At 37.6% G+C, this 21,319-nt stretch overlaps 1 protein-coding gene across 21 annotated transcripts in view; it reads left to right on the top strand.

Moving 5' to 3' along the window:
- The window catches only part of DYRK1A (dual specificity tyrosine phosphorylation regulated kinase 1A), a 134,604-nt gene that overhangs the window by 97,599 nt on the left and 15,686 nt on the right, over window positions 1–21,319 (top strand). For 12 of the 21 annotated variants that reach the window (XM_070252315.1, XM_070252323.1, XM_070252322.1 and 9 more), the window contains 6 exons: window positions 3,963–4,055; window positions 6,085–6,273; window positions 9,681–9,828; window positions 13,660–13,946; window positions 16,460–16,606; window positions 18,906–19,046. In XM_070252315.1, the coding sequence (XP_070108416.1) occupies window positions 3,963–4,055; window positions 6,085–6,273; window positions 9,681–9,828; window positions 13,660–13,946; window positions 16,460–16,606; window positions 18,906–19,046 (1,005 nt within the window). Of the gene's footprint in view, window positions 1–3,935; window positions 4,056–6,084; window positions 6,274–9,680; window positions 9,829–13,659; window positions 13,947–16,459; window positions 16,607–18,905; window positions 19,047–21,319 lie in introns of all 21 variants that reach the window. The other 9 variants (XM_023630145.2, XM_070252320.1, XM_070252321.1 and 6 more) reach the window with 1 other exon arrangement.

Genomic DNA, 21,319 nt, shown 5'->3' on the forward strand with positions numbered 1-21,319 from the left:
CAAGGTCTTGACTCATGATCTGGTTGTATGACTTGAGTTAGGTCACAGACCCTTCTGTCCTTGAATGAAAGATTGGGACCTTAGACTAGACTCCCCCAAAGTACTTTCTAGCTCTAAACTTTTGTAATTTCATTATTTGATTTCCATTGTTTGTTGTTAATATCCTTTAAAGAAGGTTTATTGTACAAGTTAATTGAAATGAGCTCCCTTTAGCATTTTATTTCTGGTAGTTAATCTTTCTTATATGAATGTTTCATACAAGTTTAAACACAGTTTTGTTCAAAAGATAAATTTAGGAAATGAGAAATGTGGTTAAAGTAAGTGTAGAAAAATATGATTGGTGTTTGGAATGCTGAATTTCTTTGGGCTGTTAGAGTTTTCACAGTGCCTTTCGTAGTTCTTAACTGTACTAGTCCTCTGGATGTGTGTTCCACACGCTGCTCAGCTTTATCAGTAGCTCTCGCACTAGCCAGAACGGCAGAATATAGTGTTTCTAATTCTTCATTATATGTAAAAATATGAGGTAAATATAAATAAATTGGATAATTTTAAGCTATAAAATAATTTTTTAATAAAGTCCTGGGGCTTACACTTTGGAATCATTTGAAGGAAAAAAATCCCCCATTATTTTAGCTACTGTAACTGATCTAAGCAGGAGGTACAAACTGCTGGTTTTCTTGTGCTTTGTGATCTGTGTCTTCACACAGAAAGGTCAAGAGATGTGAGCACTGGAATGGCTTTTTCTAGCTCCCAGCCAGACAGCCGAGGCAGCAGGATGGTGTCTTACCAACTTTGCTTTTTGCAATGAGGACACTGGGGTAGGGGGACGACTAGGCACCTGCAGCTTGGTGAGCTGAGCTCCTGGGTCCTCTGAACACCGTGGGTTTTCTTCCAGCTGTGGAAGGGAAGAGGGGAGCTTGTGCCTTACTGTCTGTTCTTCTGACTTTGTGACTGTAGGAAGCAGGAAGTGGAAGAGCCTCAAATGCTTCACGGCTGGCTTGAGTCCTGGTGGAGATTTGTAACTGAGTATTTGGAAAAGTTATTTTGTAATTCTGGATTTGTGCTTATGGCAGCACAATATTGAAAAACAGAAAATTTGGTTACGTAATGTGAAATCACAATGAAAATTAGTGAAGAGAGTGTTATTTAGTTTGTAGAAATTAATTTGTTCTTTCCATATATTTTGAGCACCTACTCTGTAGAAGGTGCTGTTTGAAGCACTGAAATACAGTCTGATCTGAAGGCCAGTTTTTTGTGGACAGAATGCATCTGGTTTATATATACGGATGTGCCGTGAAATAGTAACTTCTATTGCCAGAAATATATAAGAAAGTTAAGGTATTTAGAATTGGCTAATCGATTTGGCCCTGTAGGCAGAGTTTGGCCAGTTGTGGAAGAGGTTAGTAATGTTCTGTGAAGTGCCAAGCACATAGCACACACTCAAGTGTGGAAAAACATCGTTACTCGGTCAAAATTACGTTCATGTCCAATTTCATACGTGTACTATACATTTAAAATTGTCTTCTTGATTATGTGATGTTGATGTTTTGAGTGAGTGTAATTACTCCTGGAAAGGCCTAGTAACTGGTTCTTGTTTCAGATATTTGAAATACCAGTGGAATTATAAATGGGCAAGTTAAAAACTTAAACGCATTCACAGTTTTGTATGTAACTAGTTTTAATAAATACATGTTTTATTGGATTAATTATGCATGACTCAGTTATTTGCCCAACAAATAGCCCAAAAATGACTCAACCAAGAGGGTAAAATAGAGGCCTAAAATTGATCGGGAGCTCCTGGCCTAGAGTTGGGGTTCAGAACATGAGATTAGGTGTGAGACGGTCAGTTCTCATCTCACCTGTATTCTTCACTGGCTCTAGGACCTCAGTCAAGTAATTTGACATCAGAGTCTCAGGTTCTTATCTGCAAAATGGTGATAGGAACATTGCTTGTTCTCATGAGATTGTTGAGAGGATTACATGAGAGACATGTAAAAATATCCACACTCAAAACCATGTGTAGCAAATACTTGGTACTACTATTTTTATTTTATTATTTTTGACTACTTAAGGAGTTTGTTTGTCTCTAACACTAGTCACACCTTCTGTCAACTCTGATCACAGCGGTAGTGAAATATTTTGCTGATGCAGATCGTGTGAAACCTCAAAGCAGGACTGCTTTCCAGTAGCCGAGAAAGGTCTGGTCGAGCAAGTTACCTGCGTGGAACCAGTGCCAGGGTCTCACGGAATTAAAAGGGAAAACCTCTTTCATTACCTTTGATGCCTGTGGCATTCATTCACAGGAAGATAATTGACATGCTTATTACTGATATTGTCTGTTTGTTAAATTAAGTCTCCAAGGAATAGTATAAGAACAAAATATTCTGTGAGCCTCGCTGTACCTATTGTTTATATTTAGAAAAATAAAACAGTATACGTTTGAAAGGTGGTAATTCAGATTTTCTTATTAATTCCTACTGTCTTTTCAGACAGATAGTTATAATCACAGGTCCCCCCCCCAAACTTTATTTGGAACTTTAAGAAGGAGGATCATGAGAAGAGATGATAATTATTGACTTAATTAATACAGTAGTGCAGTGGATTTCCCATCTGGATAGCAACAACTCTTTGAAAGAGTTTGTGTGTGGATGCAGAGGAAGCTGATGTCACTGCTGGTCTGAGAAAGCGTGCCTAGGGAACTGCACTGATCACTCCGTCTTTTCCTTCCTCTGAGGTGGGGTTTCTTTCCTGTTCTGTCCGCTCTCACCTTGCAACCCTCCTCTCTTCTTTTTTGTTAGTGTGAGTTAACTTGGTTAATCATCACGGGACCCTAGACATTTTTGTGAGGCCTTGGTATGATGTGTTTACTGTCTCTCTGCTTCTCAAGTTGACCCAAGTGTCCTTTGAGAGGGGCTGTGTCAGGGGTTTCTGACTCAGTAGATTTTACTTGCATAAATGTCTATAAGAGCTAGACAGGAACCCGAAGATTGCTAGTGGTAGTGACTGTAGGTACCTTCATGTAATTAATTGGTTTTGAGGCTCTGTTGATTGCAGGAAGCCCTGTTGGGAACCCCTTAACTGAGGTATGACACGTGGTGGAAGAGTGGGGTGAGAACAGCAATCCAGGATCTTGCACGTGCTAGCTGCTCCATTCCTGCGTGTGTGTACAGAGGGTGTTCATGTCCCTGCTCTGTCCTTGTCTAGCAGGAAGCTCACAGTTGAACTCTGACTGCCTGTTGGGTGATGAAAAAGATTTGGTTCAGGATTCGGGGTGGGAGGGATTAATGGCGTATGGTTGACATGAGTTTTTTAAAAGAAAGTTTCATTAGCTTTAAGGTGTCCTTTGGAACTTATTTGTGGTCAGCTCCTAGCGTAATTGTAAGTAGGGATATTGGTATTATGGATCCATTTGTTTAAACAACAAATATTTATTAAATGCCTACTGTGGGCGAGGCACTGTTTTGGGCAAAAGGAATACAACATTGAACAAAAAAATCCATGCCCCAGCTGGGTCTTGAAATCCTGATCCTGTCTTGGGAACCTGAAAGTTGGGTTTGTCTCTGTCTGCCTGTTGTGAACCAGGTCAGGATTTAGAATAATTCAGAAGAAATTTTCCTTGGACTAATTATGTGTTGCAGAAGCCCTCTTGGGCAGCATTGTGCATGTCTCCTGGACCAGGGGCATGCCGGTAATCCCACTTTTTAATTTGGGGAACAGGATTGAAGCCTTGGGCAGCTAGGCGTATTATCTTCTAATTTCATTTATTTGTTCCAGTGGTTGTCTTCATTGGAATCCAGTTGAAAGAGAGAAGTGAGAGAGAACGTATCATCTTCTAATGTGGATGTCTTTTTTTAATACATGTACACAGGTTATGGAAGAGGGAATTTATACCAGTGCAGTATAGTTAAAGTGCTAGTCTTTTCTGTCTATTTAAGGTGATGCCTGATATTGTCATGTTACAGAGGCGGATGCCCCAAACCTTCCGTGATCCAGCAACTGCTCCCCTGAGAAAACTTTCTGTTGACTTGATCAAAACATATAAGCATATTAATGAGGTAAGACTATTGATTTTTTGTAACAGCATCTATCTTGCAACAGAGCAGGGAAACAATTTATTTTGTGACCTATTTAAACACACCAAGTTTTTTTTATTCCCAATGATGGTCATATTGATGATTATTGTGAAGACTGGTAAGCTAATGATGTATAGATAATATAATCATAATTATCTAAAAGAAATAAGATACATTAACAAAGACTGCAAAAAATTAAGATAGTTGTGGATAACTTCTCCCTTTTTTCAAAATTGTATTTAATTATATGCTGAGTTATCATTTCTTTAATAACTCTTCTCCAAAACAAGAAAGGAGAAAGGGAGGGAATAATCACACTATAAAAGTCTGTAACTGTTAGAATTTTGCTTAAATGTTACGTATCTGTTTCTACTCTTAGCATGGATGCCAGGAAGCTTTGAGATATATTTAATACACAGTTAACAGGCATTTGGCCCAGTTTATTGGATCTGTCTATCTTTCTGTGGTTTTAAATTGTCTTTTTTAAGTTTTACATGTGTTCTTTTATCTGTATCTTTCATTGTAAGATATCTGAAAACCTTTCTTGTGGAAGTAAGTAGGATAAAAAACATAGAGGGCACTTTGAATTACTTATCTTTCAACTTGGCTCTTTGTCTCCAAAAATTATTTTTCTGGTGTCTTAGACCTTTGGCTTGATTGTCGTTTGCTTCTAGCCTCAACTCTAGCACCCTAATTAATTATTAAATGAGCTTTTCTGGAGAAGAGATGTGTGTGCTTTCTCTCCTCTTTTGGTTGGAACTCTACATCCTTTCACATTAAAGGCTTATCCTCTGCCAGCTTTAGAGCCATTTAACTATAAAGATGTTCTTCTGTATGTATAAATTTTATAGCAGTTTGATGCTGTTATTTGCATTACTGTGTCCGTGTGGCAAGATCAAATTAGAATAATCCAATGAGGAACATTTCTGAGTTGGCTTTTGTACACAATGTATTATAAAAGGTGTGCAAAACCAGCTTTTGATTATCTGAAAATATCTGATGAATTGTTAACAATTTATTAATGTCAGTTTGTTACTATCTGATAAATTATTTAAAAAGCTACTGTTAAACTGTTAACAGTAGCTTTGTTGAAGCTTGTTTTTAACTGTTTTGCCACCTTATAAGCTATAGTTTTTCTGATGTTATTCTACGCACTGTAATAGATAATTTCCTCAAAGTTACTTACCAATTACTTGGACTATTGCCTAGTCCATCTATTATTTTTTACTGATCTTAGAAACTATTTTATAAGAAAAACAGATATAACGAAAATAACTCAATCTGTGATCAGCCACTAGGTTTATGGCCTTCAGTGTCGGGGAGGGAAGGTAAGTGGAGGGAGCGGCTATTTTCAGTAATTGTTATGTTATTATAGGCTTAAAAAATGGACATGCCTCAGAGGGCTTTTTTATATTAGTAAGACATCAGTTCATATACATTCAAACTTTCGTTTTTAAAATCCTTTGCCTTAAGATCAAATATAAAATTGGGACTGACTGGAAGGAGGCATGAGAGAACTTGAACATGAGAAGGATGAAAATAGTTTATTTTGTTTGGCATTTGTTGATTATGTCAGCACGTACATTTTTTTAAGAATCCCTCATATTACACTCTTAAGGTCTATGCCACCTTACTGTATATAAATTATACCTTAGTTTAAAAAATAAAAGTAAATTGGGTCCTGTTACTCTTCTCAAATGGGACCAGTCACTTAGCATCTCCTATTTATAAAATATATAAAAACAATTTTAAAGTGAATTTCACAGTAGACATTTTTTCGTTGGTTAAAAATTGGTGTTATTGGTGTTATTCTGTAATTCAAATAGCAGCTATAGAACATTCTTTTTATAAAGAAAATAGTTTTTTAAATATTTGTTATAAAGAATAAAAATTCATCAGTTTCCTACTGATGACAGATTTGTCTTATATGTACTCTTGATATATGCCCCCACCCCCCAACTCCCAATAAAGATTTAAATTGTACAGTTAACACTGTATATTCTCATTTCAGGTTTACTATGCAAAAAAGAAGCGAAGACACCAACAGGGCCAGGGAGACGATTCTAGTCATAAGAAGGAGCGGAAGGTTTACAATGATGGTTATGATGATGATAACTATGATTATATTGTAAAGAACGGAGAAAAGTGGATGGATCGTTACGAAATTGACTCCTTGATAGGCAAAGGTTCCTTTGGACAGGTAATTTAATGGAAAATGCTGAATTTCATAAATTAGAAGGAACTTGTTAGTGAATCATGTTGTTACACCCTTTCCTCAGTAGTGTGCTTTCAATATTTGTAAATAGATCTAAACAACAGATATGTATTTGGATTATCATAGTTCTCTAAAGATAGTAAAATTCTATCAGCTATAAAAAATTCATTAGACTTTTTTTCCCTTTGCTTACTTTCTATAGCTACCAAGTACTTTACTAATGACTAAGTGGTTGGTTTTAATCACTAGTAGATAGGATTACCTCTTTTATATGGGCTTCGTATGGTCTACGGAAGGTTCTTCATTATGTGTGCTAGAGAGAATTACCTTCCTGTCTGATATTCCTCTTGAAAGAGAAAATAATTACCATTTTCAGTTGCACAGCAGGTGCCCTCTCACTCTTGGAGGCTTGGAAAGCCAGGGGCCGTGCCCTGGATTTTTCTCTCAGCTCCTCTTCTAACTATATCAGGCCTCTGAATGGGCAGGTGGTCTTCAGGACTTCCTGGTCCAGACCTCGCAGCATTGGCAGTGCTGATACTGTGATGGGGTAGTTCTGAGGCAAGGGTTCGCTCAGGCAGCTTCTACCAGGAAGAGTGCAGAAGGAACTCCAATGGACCGGATATTTTCTCTTTGTTCCTGGCTTCTTCTCTCCACTCAAACTCTCTCCTCCTCACCTGCCCACCCAACCCCAGTACAAAGCACAAAACCCTAAATACCTGAGTCTCTTTTCTCCGTTGTGCCCGGATCAAGAGCTATCAGCCCTCCGTCCTTCTGCTTTTAAAAAGCTTTCTCTTCGACTGTGGATCCCCCAACTATTCCCGCTTCAGGTCGCCCTCATCCAGTCACAGGGCTCTGTTTTGTTTGAGGCTTGATTTACTGTTAATCCCAGGCTCCTTTGCCTTGCAGCCTTTGTGCAGTGGGTCACTTATTAACCTGCAGTCCAAATACTTCTTGTGACTTTGCTGGCATGGGGATAGAATGGGGCTCAAAATGACTTTGCCCGAACTACCTTTTTAAAATTTTTTGTATTTGATGTTTTAAACTGTGAAACGTACATACTCTTACTTATCTGTTCCTGCTCTAAGAGAAAGCCAAATACGCATCTTTCAACCTGTGAGGAAAAGTTCATCATGTGTCAGTCTAATCATGCTTAGGACAGAAAGTGTACTCTAGGGCATTAGCAGCCACAGGTCTAGACCCGGAAGAGTCTAAGCTCTTAGACTGGTGAGAAAATGTGAGCAAGGTTGTTAGAAGACTCTGTAACTCTGGTGTGGGTCTACCAGGCCCTGATGGCACGTGTATAATATGTCTGCCCCGGTCTGTGATTTCAAGGAATTTTGGTAATTGTGCATAATTCAGGGACTTTTTCCTTGATCTGTTAACCACTTTTTCTTCTGAGTCAGGGGTTTCCCAGTGTTTTGGGACTCCCTCTTTATGAAGGTATTACTTTTTTGTCAGAAGCAGCCTCTGGTTCTCTGTGACAGCCTCTTAAGAAAGGGCCTGTCTGAGGTCAGCTCTTGCTGAGGCTCTGAGCCCCTGTGTGACAAGGATTGCTGGCTCCACCTTGGCGATTATGCCAGTGTTTAGACAGTTGCTCTCAGCAGGACAGTTTTCTAACTGTTAGGCTGTTGACCACGAAAATGGTTGCCATATTGCCTACTCTCTAAACTTGTTTCTCTAAATACTCAGTCTTTGAGCCCAAAGTGATTTAAATTTCCTCTAGTTCCTAAGAGCAAATAAGCATAGTAAACCTGTGAAAATATAGGCCTATTTGACGTCCAATTTTGTGTACCCAAGTAGACTGATGCCTCCCTCCTAGGCTGAGGTGTGTTCAGGTTCAGGGCCTGTCACTCACCAAATAATGTCTTCCACACTGACTTGGTTAGACTTTCAATTCTCTGCAGATCCTTATCACATATTACGGGGCTTCTTCATTTCTTTAGCTAGTGGTTATCAGTCCTGATTGAACATTGAAATTTCCTGGGAGCTTTGGCAGGGGCGGGGGGCAAGGGACTGATGCCTAGGAGCTAAACCCATTAAATTGGAACCTCTGTGACTGGATTCTGGACACTGGTATTTTTGAAAACTGCCTATTGAATGTGTAATTCAGGGTTGAAAACCATTGCTTGAGCATTTAACCCATTAACTATTTGCTAAGTCAGTAAATAGTTGGGCCCTTTGTCCTGGAGACCACTGGGATCCGGGCACTGAACTGCAGCTCTTGATATAGTCAGTGATAGTCGGTGAAACAGAAGAATATCAAAACCACTTGGTCACATATTTACATGGGTAGCTTCTGATTTGAAAGACAGTAGATAGTACTTTTTAGAATTGAGTGAAACCAGAGATACTGCATTTTTCATTCCAAGTTTGATTTCAGCTGAACTGTTGATAATCTGTCATTGGCAATATATTTAACCTTGACTCGTGTATGGCTTGGAACATGCATTCCATTCTCTTCCTCTAATCCAGTGGTAGTCAACCTACACATCGGAATCACTTGGAGTTCTACTTACATCTCTAGACTTACTGAATGTACTAGAAAATCTATCTAAAGCTATTACCTATTCAGACTGAATATATTATAAATATAACAGCATTTATCAATTATAGTAGTTGTTTATGATTTGTAGAGATATAGTTTTCTTTTATCTATGTATTGATTTCCTAATTTTTATGCAAATCTCTTTGTTAATAGTATGAAACTCCTTTTAAATAAGTAAAATTTAAAATGAGAAGTGTGCATGGTGGTTTGCTCTTGAACACTTCACTTTCCTTAGCGTTGATTCTCATTTTAAAACTTACCAAAATCCCCTAATTATAGCAGTTAATTTATATCATGGAACTTTCCTGGTAATCTGTTACTTGCTTTTTTTTAGTGTCAACTAACTCTTCTGTTATATACCTACATTTTTATCTCTGAAAATCTCATTTAAAATTAGAAGGTTATTTCCATTTTTAAGATGACTTAGAACCTTTTAAATATTTCACACATATACTTGAGATTTAAACCAGGTTTTTCTCATTAAAAAAATAGTTGAAAGTATTGTTTTATAGTGTTATTTAGTAAGTAAAGGTGAAAAACCAAAGCACTTGTCAAGATTCATGATTTATTACTAAAGAAGGAAAATATTTGATTTTAAGAAAGTTATCTATTTTGTGGCTATTTAGAAATACTGTAGGGTGCAAAAGAAATTCAGTTGGAAAATGACTTAGAGTGACAGTAAAGTAGTAAATGGATGATAGTGAATGGAAACGAACAGGATCTCTTCTAATTAGGAAGGTCACAGAGGTGAGAATTAGGTAAATGTACAGTTAAGGTGAATTGTAAACTGTTATGAAATTGTTGCCATTAATGAAGTAGGAAATTACTCATCCTTTTTGTCTTTTAGGTTGTAAAGGCATATGATCGTGTGGAACAAGAATGGGTTGCCATTAAAATAATAAAGAACAAGAAAGCTTTTCTGAATCAAGCCCAGATAGAAGTGCGACTTCTTGAGCTCATGAACAAACATGACACTGAAATGAAATACTATATAGGTAAACAAACACACAGGCAAACCAACAGTGTGCCCTCAAGCAGACCAGAAGTTTGAGTTAATGGTTGTTTCTGTATGAAAAATGTTGATTTTATCTTAAAGTGGTTGATTAAAAATTCAACTGTTTATTTCTGTTGGAGGACATAGATGTGTGTAAGTTACTTGATTTGGCAGTAGTATTCTAAATCTTTGGGAATGTGCATTCCAGGTGGTGTGCAGTTTAGAAACAGAGGAGAGTAGTGTCTTTTCTTGCAACTTAGAAGTGCTGTTTGTTTTCTTTATTGATGCACGTTTATCCAGAGTCCTCTTTCTGGTAGCTTTAACCATTTCTCATATAGCTCAGAAATTAGAAGTCAGCTCCTATGTTCTTAATGGTTATAGAACCATTTTTGGAATGTCTGACACAAGATCTCAGGCTCCTGCCCAGACTGTTTGTCAGTTTTGCAACATTAGAAGCTGTTAGACTTATTGCACCAGAAAAAGGATAATAGCCACTATTATTAAACTCCTACCATACTCCTTGTGCTCTTCTCCCATCATCTGTAATAATCGTGGCGGTCTTGTAAGGCGGGTGGTAGAATCCTATGTTATGGACGGTTTGTACGAAGAGTGACATACCCAAGGCCCCAGAGCTCTGGAGCTAGGGTCTGAACCTCCTGCCTGCAGAGCCTGTGTTTGTTTGTTGTCATATGGTGTTCCTTCTGAAAACAAAAAGAGGCGATAGGAGAATTAGGAAAATAGTGAAGTCAAGGGCCACTTGATAGATAGGCAAACACCTTCTAATTGTACTTTCTTTAATACTATTCTTAATCAAATCTAAGACACCTATGATTGTAAGACACTATTATTTTATGTGCCACCAAGAAACAAATTGCTGCCAAGTATAAATATAAGATGCCATAAATTTTAAGACAGAGACCTTAGGATCAATTAATTATAGAAGTTCCGGCAGGCCTGTATACACAGCAGTTCATGTTCAGAAATGCTGGCTTTACCTGATAAACATGAGGTTAAATTTTATTTAGCAACGTCCTTTTTAAGAAAATAGAGGAGGGCATTATGGTTCTTTAGTCTCCCCCAAAAACGGATGTTTAAAGGTGTAAGATTCAGATAGACTTCGTTTATGAAACACGCTTCATTCCCAGTTGTTATAATAAAATGAGCTTACACAATTAATTTTTCTTCCTTAGTTTCTTCTCTGTAGATATCTGGTATAATCCATAGCAATAACATTTGTATTTAAAACCTTTTGTTGTCACACTCACTGAATGTTTGCTGTTCAGTGTCAGTTATAACTTAGTATGAAGTGAGCCTATTTCCATTCAAGGTCTTTAGAATCACGAGAAGGACATTCCAAGGATGCTTGACTTATAAATTGGTCTCTGGACATGCCTCCCCACTTCTTCTTCCTCCCTCTTGTGTGTTATATTTTGAGCGTTTGCTTAAGCAGTAGAGAAAATGTTGATAGCATTACTATAACATTTTAATTTTGCCTTATTGAAAGAACACATGGCAGGCATATAGTTCATATTCAATAAATGTTAGCTACTCAGTTCTATATAATAATGACTATCATTTTTGTTTTTAATAAACTGTCTTTAGTGATCGTTAATTGCGTTAGTCATTACAGATATTCCTTTTGGATGAATTTTTTTAAGTTCTTGTTTAGGAAGATGGCAAACACAGTGTCTCAGGAAACCGAGATTCTATATTGGAAAACAAACAGAAAAGAACTTTAGAATTAGCCATGCCAGTAGAGTTGATACCTTAAATTTAAAGGTGTCTGAAAGTCATGTTGCTCTTTTATGATGTAAATTATTTTTATTTTGAAGTGATTGATCAAAATAATTTATTCTGATGAATTTTATAGTCTCAAGTCTTGAACTTTGAAAAAACCACTTTTTTACCATGGAGCGTGGTTTCTTACCTGTGTTATTTGGTGCCTCCCATGGTCCAGTTAAAAGAAAATTCAGTTTAGGTCTAAAACAAAGTCTTGCCAACCTTCCATTCTCCCCAAAGTTAGTTAAAAAACTAAACAAAGTGTCTTTAGTGCTCAGCACATGGTAGATACTCAGTAAATGAATGATGAATTGGGAGGTCATGTGGAACCGAGGAGATTGATCTTCCATTGGAAAAACATTCTAATCATGGATTTTCTCTTAGAGGGAGTTCCATAATCACATTGGAATCCTCACATCAGTTACCTTTTGTATTCCTTTTTTTTTTTTTTTTGGCTGAGGAAGATTGGCCCTGAGCTAACATCTGTGTGACGTTTCCTCTATTTTGTATGTCGGATGCCATGACAGACAGCATGGCTTGATGAGTGGTGTGTAGGTCCACACCTGGAATCTGAACCCATGATCCCCGGGCCCCCAGAGCAAAGCACATGAATTTAACCACTGTACCACCGGGCCGATTCCACTCTTCTTTATTTTTTAGTATATGGGCCACCAGCACAGCATGGCTGCTAACAGAGCTGTGTAGGTCTGTGCCCAGGAACTGAACCTGGGCTGCTGAAGCGGAGCATGCTGAACTTAACCACTAGGCCACCAGGGCTGGCCCTCGAATACCTTTTGTGGCTACCGCTTAAGATTAAACCTTTTGCATGGCCCCTGTCCGTGGGTTGGGGTGTCCTGTGTTACCTAGAGCTATATTTTTAGTTTTAAATGTATGGACTTCAGTGATTAAGAGCAGATATTATACATTCTCATGTAACCTTTAAGGGTTCTTTTTATTATTTGCAAAAACAATGTTGACATGCACTGCTTCCAGGGAGGCAGTCCAAGACTACCAGGACAGCATGATGTACCTCCATTCTCAGGGACCAGACGTTGAATACTGTCATAGGTAGTCCAGATGGAAACCTCTGTTTTTATGATACTGAAAGATCAAAATGAAGGTCACCTTGACAGATGGTTGTTTTATGTCATTCCACTTGAGTTACAGCTGCTCAGTTTGGTATATGTGAGAATTTTTATAGTGAAGGGCAGCACTTACTGAATGACCTCATCTGATGGGAAGTCAGTGTTAATACTTAAAGCACAATCTTTGAAGCAATTTAGCGAGTATTTAGCCTTTTTAGAGGGTCAACAGTGGTAGCAAGTAACGTATTCTATAGTTTCCCCATTCATAAGACTACTTATAATTTCTTCTTGTGGTTGAGCTTTATTTTGAAGTTTTTCCAAACCTTCAGACTTAGACAAGATGTCCCATGTACCAGTTGGATGAATATGATCAAAAGCCTTGGTTATGAACTCTAATACCCTATGAAGCATGATTTTCAAACATTTGCTGTATTTGTCTCAAAGAAAAAAATCTATGTCTTCCTCTGACAATTATTACGAAAATTCCTAGTGAAATCTAAAGCTCAGCAAAAGGTTGTGTATATATATCAAGACCTTCTCAGAGAGGGCTGCCCAGTACCACAGTGTCCCAGACTGGAGGTCAGATGGAGTGGGGAGGTGGTCTCTCAGGAAGTAAAAAGCGCTTTCTCCTACAGATGAGGATAAAGTTGTTGAAGTATTCTCAGTACCGTTTATCAGTTTGCTGCTTGTGATGTTAGACCTGACAGTATTTTTAAACAAAGCATTTTAGTGGTACTTCCTGCCAGTTGCTTGACAGACACTACTCCTCTTTAATTTGACAGATGAACAATTTAGATATTCTTAACTGATTAAAGAATGTGCTGTTACTGCAGAATGTTGATCTTCAAATTTTGGCTGAATTTCACTCTCCATTTGCCGTTGTCATGTTACAGATTGAGAGTTCATGCATGTATTATTCTTATTTTATTGGTGTATGTAATTTAAAATGAAACCTTTTTCTCTTTCAGTGCATTTGAAACGCCACTTTATGTTTCGAAACCATCTCTGTTTAGTTTTTGAAATGCTGTCCTACAACCTCTATGACTTGTTGAGGAACACCAATTTTCGAGGTGTCTCTTTGAACCTAACACGAAAGTTTGCACAGCAGATGTGCACTGCACTGCTTTTCCTTGCGACTCCAGAACTTAGTATCATTCACTGTGACCTAAAACCTGAGAATATCCTTCTTTGTAACCCCAAACGCAGTGCAATCAAGATCGTTGACTTTGGCAGTTCTTGTCAATTGGGGCAAAGGGTAAGTATATTTCAGGACTTGTGAATTAAAATAGAATTAGGTTACACACTGGAGGTACACCTTGGAAATGTTATTAATGTGTATAACAGGGTGGCTATCTTTAAAATGTAACACTTGAATCACCTTGTGTTCATACGTTTTGGGGGAAATACCTTTTAAAATGCAAATTGTATTACTTTGAATTAGAAGGTATTGGTGTTTCAAGGTGGATTTTTAAAAATTATAAGTATGCTAAAAGGCTGAGAGAGAGAATAGGAGATGAGTGAATTAAATGTTGGGTGATTTGTAACTATATTTCCCAATTAGAGGTTTTAATATAAATTTGGGGAAATTCCAGTACTGAAACATTGAGTCCTTGCTGTAAAATGTTTCTCTAAAGATAGATCACGATAAATATTTTTCCTCAAAAACTGATGGGTGAAAAACATGCAAGTAATTTTGTGTTACACGTTAATTACACAGTTGATTGACATGCTTATTTTGATAAGTAAATTTAAATCTTTTTTTCCCTATATAAATTCTGACACATATCCAAACTGGTTTTCTTCAGACTGCTAAAAACAGACATGTCCGTAGCAATAAATAGATTTAGGTTTAGCTGATTTGGGAAAGCAAATGTTTCCTACCCGTCTTTCTGGCATTATGAAAGCTACTCTGACAGTGTGTTTTGCATATAAAATAGAAGTCACAGGCTATTCTCTTCTTGAAAGGAATTAGGATCATCATTTGATAATATTTTACTCATTTTAAACACTTCCTATTTACTTGAAAGTATTGAAACTACATTTCTTAAAAAATAAAAACACAACTAACATTCAGGTGTTACTATTTCATATTGGCTTTCCCTTTCTTGTTTTCCCAAATTTAGTGAGATTTGCTGTCCTGTCCAACTTTTTTCCAGGCTTTAAATACAGCAGGTTAATTTAATCATGAACATTTATAGCCAGCTAACAGAATTGTCTGGCTTTTTGTTATTTTCTGCAAATTATCTTATGGTAGTAATGCTATAGATCATTGAAGTAATTTTTAAAAATTGAAGGAGTAGGAAGCAAAGTTGACAGTTTCAGATGACTCTGAAAATGAAGAGATGCTCAGAGTTGTTAACGTGGAGTAAGTAAGTATATTGTGAGTCGAAAATATATGCCCATCTTTAGAGTCAATTGAGTAGATTTTAGACTTGGAGAATTTATTTCCGCATTCAAACCAAATCATATGTTCTGTTCTAATATCAAACACTACTCTCTCTCTCTAGCCAAACTGAGACAACTGTCCCTTTAGCTCAGTGAGTTTTTAACTATGTGAGTTAGTTAACTATCAGAATTGCAAGGAAGGTCATTTCCAAAATATATGTGCAGTGGCCCTGCCCCAGATCTGCTGGCTCAGTAGCAGAAGGTGGCAGGGCAAGTGTGCTTCAGAAAAAGTTCCTCGGGATTCTGGTGCACAACCTTGTAGTGATCCAACCACTGCTTTATCCAAACTGGATAGGTAGGTGACAAACTTTCTCGCATAAGCTGCGAAATAAGACTGTCAGGAGTTAGGGAGTCTTTGGGGCTTAACGATAAAACTTGGAAATAATGCTTCTTCCTGATCCCTTTGACTTAGACCTTCTTCACTCGGAGGCGGCCTTGTGGTTGGGTGGACCTGCTTATGGAGGGATGAGATTCTTCTTGGAGGCTGGCCGAGGTTTTAGGGGGGAGCCACAGAAGCTACTGTGAGAACGCAGCGTGCACTGCTGGCTGCCTGGTTAGAGTGCTATGTTAGGACTGTTAGGAGGATTTTGTTTCTTTCTCTTAATAAAACTTTCTTTGCTTTAATGATATTTCTGCATATAAATTTATAATGGCTAAATGAAGATGAATCGGTCTCTCAAGACGTTCTCAGCTTACTTCATTGAAAATAATCCGTTTCAAGGTTTTGTTTTCCTAAAACGTCTTTGATTGAGGTGGAGGGGGCAGGGTAGGGCAGAGAAGAAATTAGTCAGAAGTGACTCCCAGTTAAATCTTTATATAGTGTTTCTAGGATTTACCTGTGAGACAGCACAGTACATTGTCCAGATTTTCAGTTACATGGTACTGAGTGTGATTCCTAATCCTGAAACACATTCTTGTGGTAAATTTAAATTCAATTTAGCTGTTAAATTAATGGTAGACCAACTGCCAGCCATAGCAGGAACGAATATTAATAGGGAAATAAGTAATTCTCAATAATAATTTCTTCTAATAAGGTATAATTGTGTATTTTAAGATATATCTTACCAGTTAGGATTGGACTAAATGAAAGAGCTTGAATTTTATATATTTGACATTTCATAGTCAGTTTAACCACTCCCTTGAAGTGTTTACTTCTTTAAACAATATTTGTAATCTAATGTTGAAATCAGTAAATGGAACCCCAGTTTAAGAGTTAGCCAGTTATTTTTTTCTGGTCATTTTAGATCAGTGCTCTTAATGCAACGTTGACTAAAATTAAACAAAACTTATTTTGAAATAATACTATTTTGAAATATATTTCAGATATACCAGTATATTCAGAGTCGCTTTTATCGGTCTCCAGAGGTGCTACTGGGAATGCCTTACGACCTTGCTATCGACATGTGGTCCCTTGGGTGTATTTTGGTTGAAATGCACACTGGAGAACCTCTGTTCAGTGGAGCCAATGAGGTATGTGATGGATTGCTTTAAAATTGTTTCGTTTTCAAAATTTCTTTTAGGTTTTAATCTGTGAGAGTGTAATCTGAAAGTTGTTTTTAGGGAAAGATGTCTCTTTACCAACTTAATCTTTCAAATGTTAGGTCAGTTTTGAACTTAGATTGTTCGTGTTTTCAAATATCATGTAATGGTGAGTTTAGAGTTCCGAGATGGGAAGTGAGATCCTTTAATCTGCTGATGAACGAGAACCATCAATTAGATTAGAAAATGTTAAGTATTTTGTGTATAAATTTTACAGATTTTAAGTGTAATAACAGAAAAAGATGATAACACAGGAATAAGGGCCGTCCTGAAAACAGTGTAAATGTGGCTGCAAGTATTGGGAGTGTGATTTGGAATTAAAGAGGTGATGACCAATCTTGTTGGTTGGATATTCCATCTGACTAATTTAGGGTAGATTAGGATTATAAAGTTTTAGAGCTACAGACTATGTGTAATTCTTCTAGTTCACGAGTTTTCAGTCTTAGAAGACTTTTGAAGGTCAGAGGCAGTGCCTAGGGCACAAGGGAGAAGCTAGGTCCCCTTGTAGTCAGAGGCATTGGGCTGTCATTGGTTTTACAGCTATTGACTTGTGGGTTTTGTTTTTTTTAAAGGAAAAGTTAACCATTGCAGATGTTGATCAGTCCATTCATTTATAAATAAGAAAGACCAATGAAATTGAATAACTTAGGTAATGCAACTGTTAATAGGTAGTGTCTGAAACTTGCCCCTCCCACCTTCCTTTTAATTTGCTGCAGCCACAGCTGGTGAGCCACTCTTTGGCAGTAGCTGTCAGAGTGTGTGTTGGTTTTGGTTTTGTATAAATAATATTACTCTGTAAATTAGTATCTTTTTCATGAGCTTAAACAATTCTAGGATCACCCGAAATTTCAATGGCTTCCGTCTCACTCATTGTAAAAGCCAAAGTCCTTTGAGCAGCTCCCATGCCCTTGACCCCTCTGACTCCTGTTCTCTCCTGTTTCTTCTTATTCTCCGACCCGACACACAGCCTTCTCTGTGGACCCCTGGGAGCAGTAGCCACAGGTCACAGCAGGGCCTTTGCATTGGTTCTTTCTTGCACCTGAGATGCTCTCTCCCCCAGTAGCACTTGGCTCCTTCCCTCATGGCCTGTAGGTCTCTGCTCTTGTGTCACCTTCTTGGTGACACCTTTAGGAATGCCCTGTTTTTTATTGCTTTTTTTTTTAAAGATTTTATTTTTTTCCTTTTTCTCCCCAAAGCCCCCCAGTACATAGTTGTATATTCTTCGTTGTGGGTCCTTCTAGTTGTGGCATGTGGGATGCCGCCTCAGCGTGGTTCGATGAGCAGTGCCATGTCCGCGCCCAGGATTCAAACCAACTAAACACTGGGCCGCCTGCAGCGGAGCGCGCGAACTTAACCACTCGGCCATGGGGCCAGGCCCAGGAATGCCCTGTTTTAAGTGGTGATGCCCCTTCTCACTCCTCGTCCCCTTTTAATTTTCTCTGTAGGTCCTGGTTGTCATCTGACATGATATATTTAATTAGATTTTTGTTTATTGGTGATCTCTTCCACTGTAATATAAACTTCCTGACAGGGATTTTTCTTTGTTTTGTTTACTGCTGTATTCTACTAAGCATGATTTCTAGTATACAGTAGATACTAAGTATTTGAGTGAATGAATCCTCAGTTTTGTTTTGTTTTGTTTTTTTGGCGAGGAAGATGGACCCAGAACTAACATCTGTGGCAGTCTTCCTCTGTTTTGTATACAGGACGTCACCACAGCATGGCTTGATGAGTGGTGTGTATGTCTGTGCCTGGGATTTGAGTCCACAAACCCCAGGCCACTGAAGCAGAATGCACAAACTTAATGACTATGCCACCAGGCTGGCCCCAAATCCACAGTTTAAAAATACTTTATTAGATCCACACTTTATTAAGCCTCTGGGATTTTTTTGATGGTTATTTAACTAAAGGTTTCCAAAAACTTAAGCTTTAAAACTCCCTCCACTCCTTGCTTGTTCTGCATTGCATCCATGGCCAGCTGACATATGGTAGATTTATGTGTTTATTTGTTTATCTGTCTGCCCTCCCCTCAGTGGAATGTTGGGCTCCTGGAGGGCAGGGACTTGATCTCCTGTTCATTGTGGGGTATGCTCCATGCTAGGGGAGTGCCTGACACACAGGAGATGCTCAGTTTATTTATCATTTATGAATGAATGAATGAATTGATGAGCAAAAGTGAGATGTGCTACAGTAGAAATCACAGATTTTTTTGTTTTTATTTTTAATACAGGTAGATCAGATGAATAAAATAGTGGAAGTTCTGGGTATTCCACCTGCTCATATTCTTGACCAAGCACCAAAAGCAAGAAAGTTCTTTGAGAAGTTGCCAGATGGCACTTGGAACTTAAAGAAGACCAAAGATGGAAAACGGGTAAAATAGGGAAACGTTTTTCTCGAGCCTTCGTATTTTCTTTCCCTGGAGCTGTCTTTGTATAGCTCATCTTGTATTTACTTGAAGTCAGTGTTACAGTTAGCAGTTGCGTTGGTGACTTAGGTATATATTTTCTTCAGAAGTCGGATATAGTTTGACCTGAAGTGTCTGTATGGACCAGTTTTTACTTAATGGTCAGAGTTCTCTTTAAGGCTCCATTTTGGAAGCTTTATGTCTGCCTTGTGAGACAGCTGATCAGATCACCATGCCTTGTTTCATAGTAGAATCAGTACGTTTGACCCTTGTTTCTCACAGCTTGGGTATGTTGTGAAGTCACAGTTACCAATACTGCAGCTTGGAACAGTAGAAGTCATAATTGCAGTAAATGGCTTTTCTTTTAGTTAGATGGGAGAAAAGGATTTTTGACTTAAGCAGTTTGTGACAAGAATATGAACTAACTAGATGAGACTTCGTAGATTTCAGATTCCTAGCTCAATGACGTGGATAGCGGGAATTTCACATCTCCGAAATCTTTAAAAGTGAGATTTTTAAAACATTGTTTAATAATTTTCTTTTATCTGAGACCTTTTTTCACGTACCTAAACTATATCAGTTTAATAGAGTAAATGATGGCAATTTTGCATCTTGATTTACCTTTTTGTTTTATATATCTGAAAACAATCATATATTTGTAATCTAATATGTTTATGTTACAAAATGCGTGTAATATATAAATATGTGATTGGATATAATATATATATCAGACACCTTGTGATTGTAATTTTGCGTTTATCACTTAAGAGATTTTATTTTTATTCTAATTCTATTTTGCCCTTGCATCTTAGCGATGCTGCCACCAGGTGTCATTTCCAGTGAACTGAAGATGATGGCGGTTTGCTTGAATTCACCTTCACATAGCTATAGAGTCTTAACTTTTAGTATCAAATGCTTTTCTTCAGAATATTTAAAAATATACATGTAATTGTATCCTTCACAGCTGATCTGTAACTTACTGCATTCTGCCTTATTCTCTAAAGTTCCAGGCAGTGCAGTATCCAGCAGCTAAATTATGCCTAGGGAAGGGATGGAAGGAAGGAAAGGATGGGTTGGAAAATATCAAGCAGACATCCTGAGTCCTTTTGCCTTTGTCCACATAGCTTATCAGTCATGACCCCTTTTCCCATTGAACCAAAACACGTCCTGGGAATCCTTTTTAGCTTCACCAGCATTCAAGGTGGCCCCTACTAGTTGATTTGAATTAGCGTGGAAGGTGTGAAACCTGCTTTATGTTTTCTCTCTCTGCAATATAGGCTGCTACTACTTTCTCCATTTTGAGTTTGGTTTTGTTTTGCTGCTTCTTCGCTATTATCCTTTTTCTAAATAAAATGTTCATCCCATCCCATTTCCCAAATCTCTGCTTTATAAAACTATGGTTAAGCCACTATGGGCTATAACCTATCATTTGTCCCAAATTGAGCTATAATTATTATTTTAATTTATTTATGGGGGGACAATTCAGAAAAGAGTAGATAAATCTTTTCCCTTCTTAAAATGAAAAGTGTTTTAACCTACATATTAATTAACCGTAGATTTTATGAGCTTTCCCTTAGCTGCAAGTAGCATCTGACTTAAGAAACAATTTTTTTTTCTTTCTTCTGAGGAAGATTAGACCTGAGCTAACATCTGTGCCAGTCTTCCTCCACTTTATATGTGGGTCACCTGCCACAACATGGCTGTTGAGTGGTGTAGGTCCGCATCCGGAAGCTGAACCTGTGAACCCAGTCTGCTGAGGCGGAATGCGCAGAACTTAACCACTGTGCCACAGGGCTGGCCCTGAAACTTAATTTTTAAAAGTGTAAAATAACTGTTTCTCTTTAAACAGAAATAAATTTTGCAACAACAGAAAAATCTGTAACCAAATGATTACCTTATGAAGGATGCACTAGGGGTTTTACCAAAGGTATAAATAGATGTGCATGTACTGTCATTGGGTTTCTTTGTGTGGTTTATTTTCTTAGTGATTTTATTTTTACTTTTAATTTCTCATTTTATGTTTCAAGAGCCCATTTTAATTTCCTAGTAATGAAATCCATACGAACTCTGTGTATTTTTTCTTTGGTGGCAAGGTGAGATGAAGAATTAAGGCTATAAATGGTACTGTTTTGTTGAAGTATAGTTTATATGCAATAAGATATGCATATATTAAGTGTTCAGTTTGAGTTTTAACCTTTATATACAACTGTGTATCCACTACCTAAAACAAGCTATAGAAG

The sequence above is a fragment of the Equus caballus genome, chromosome 26 (genome assembly GCF_041296265.1).
Source record: "Equus caballus isolate H_3958 breed thoroughbred chromosome 26, TB-T2T, whole genome shotgun sequence".
NCBI lineage: Eukaryota > Metazoa > Chordata > Mammalia > Perissodactyla > Equidae > Equus > Equus caballus.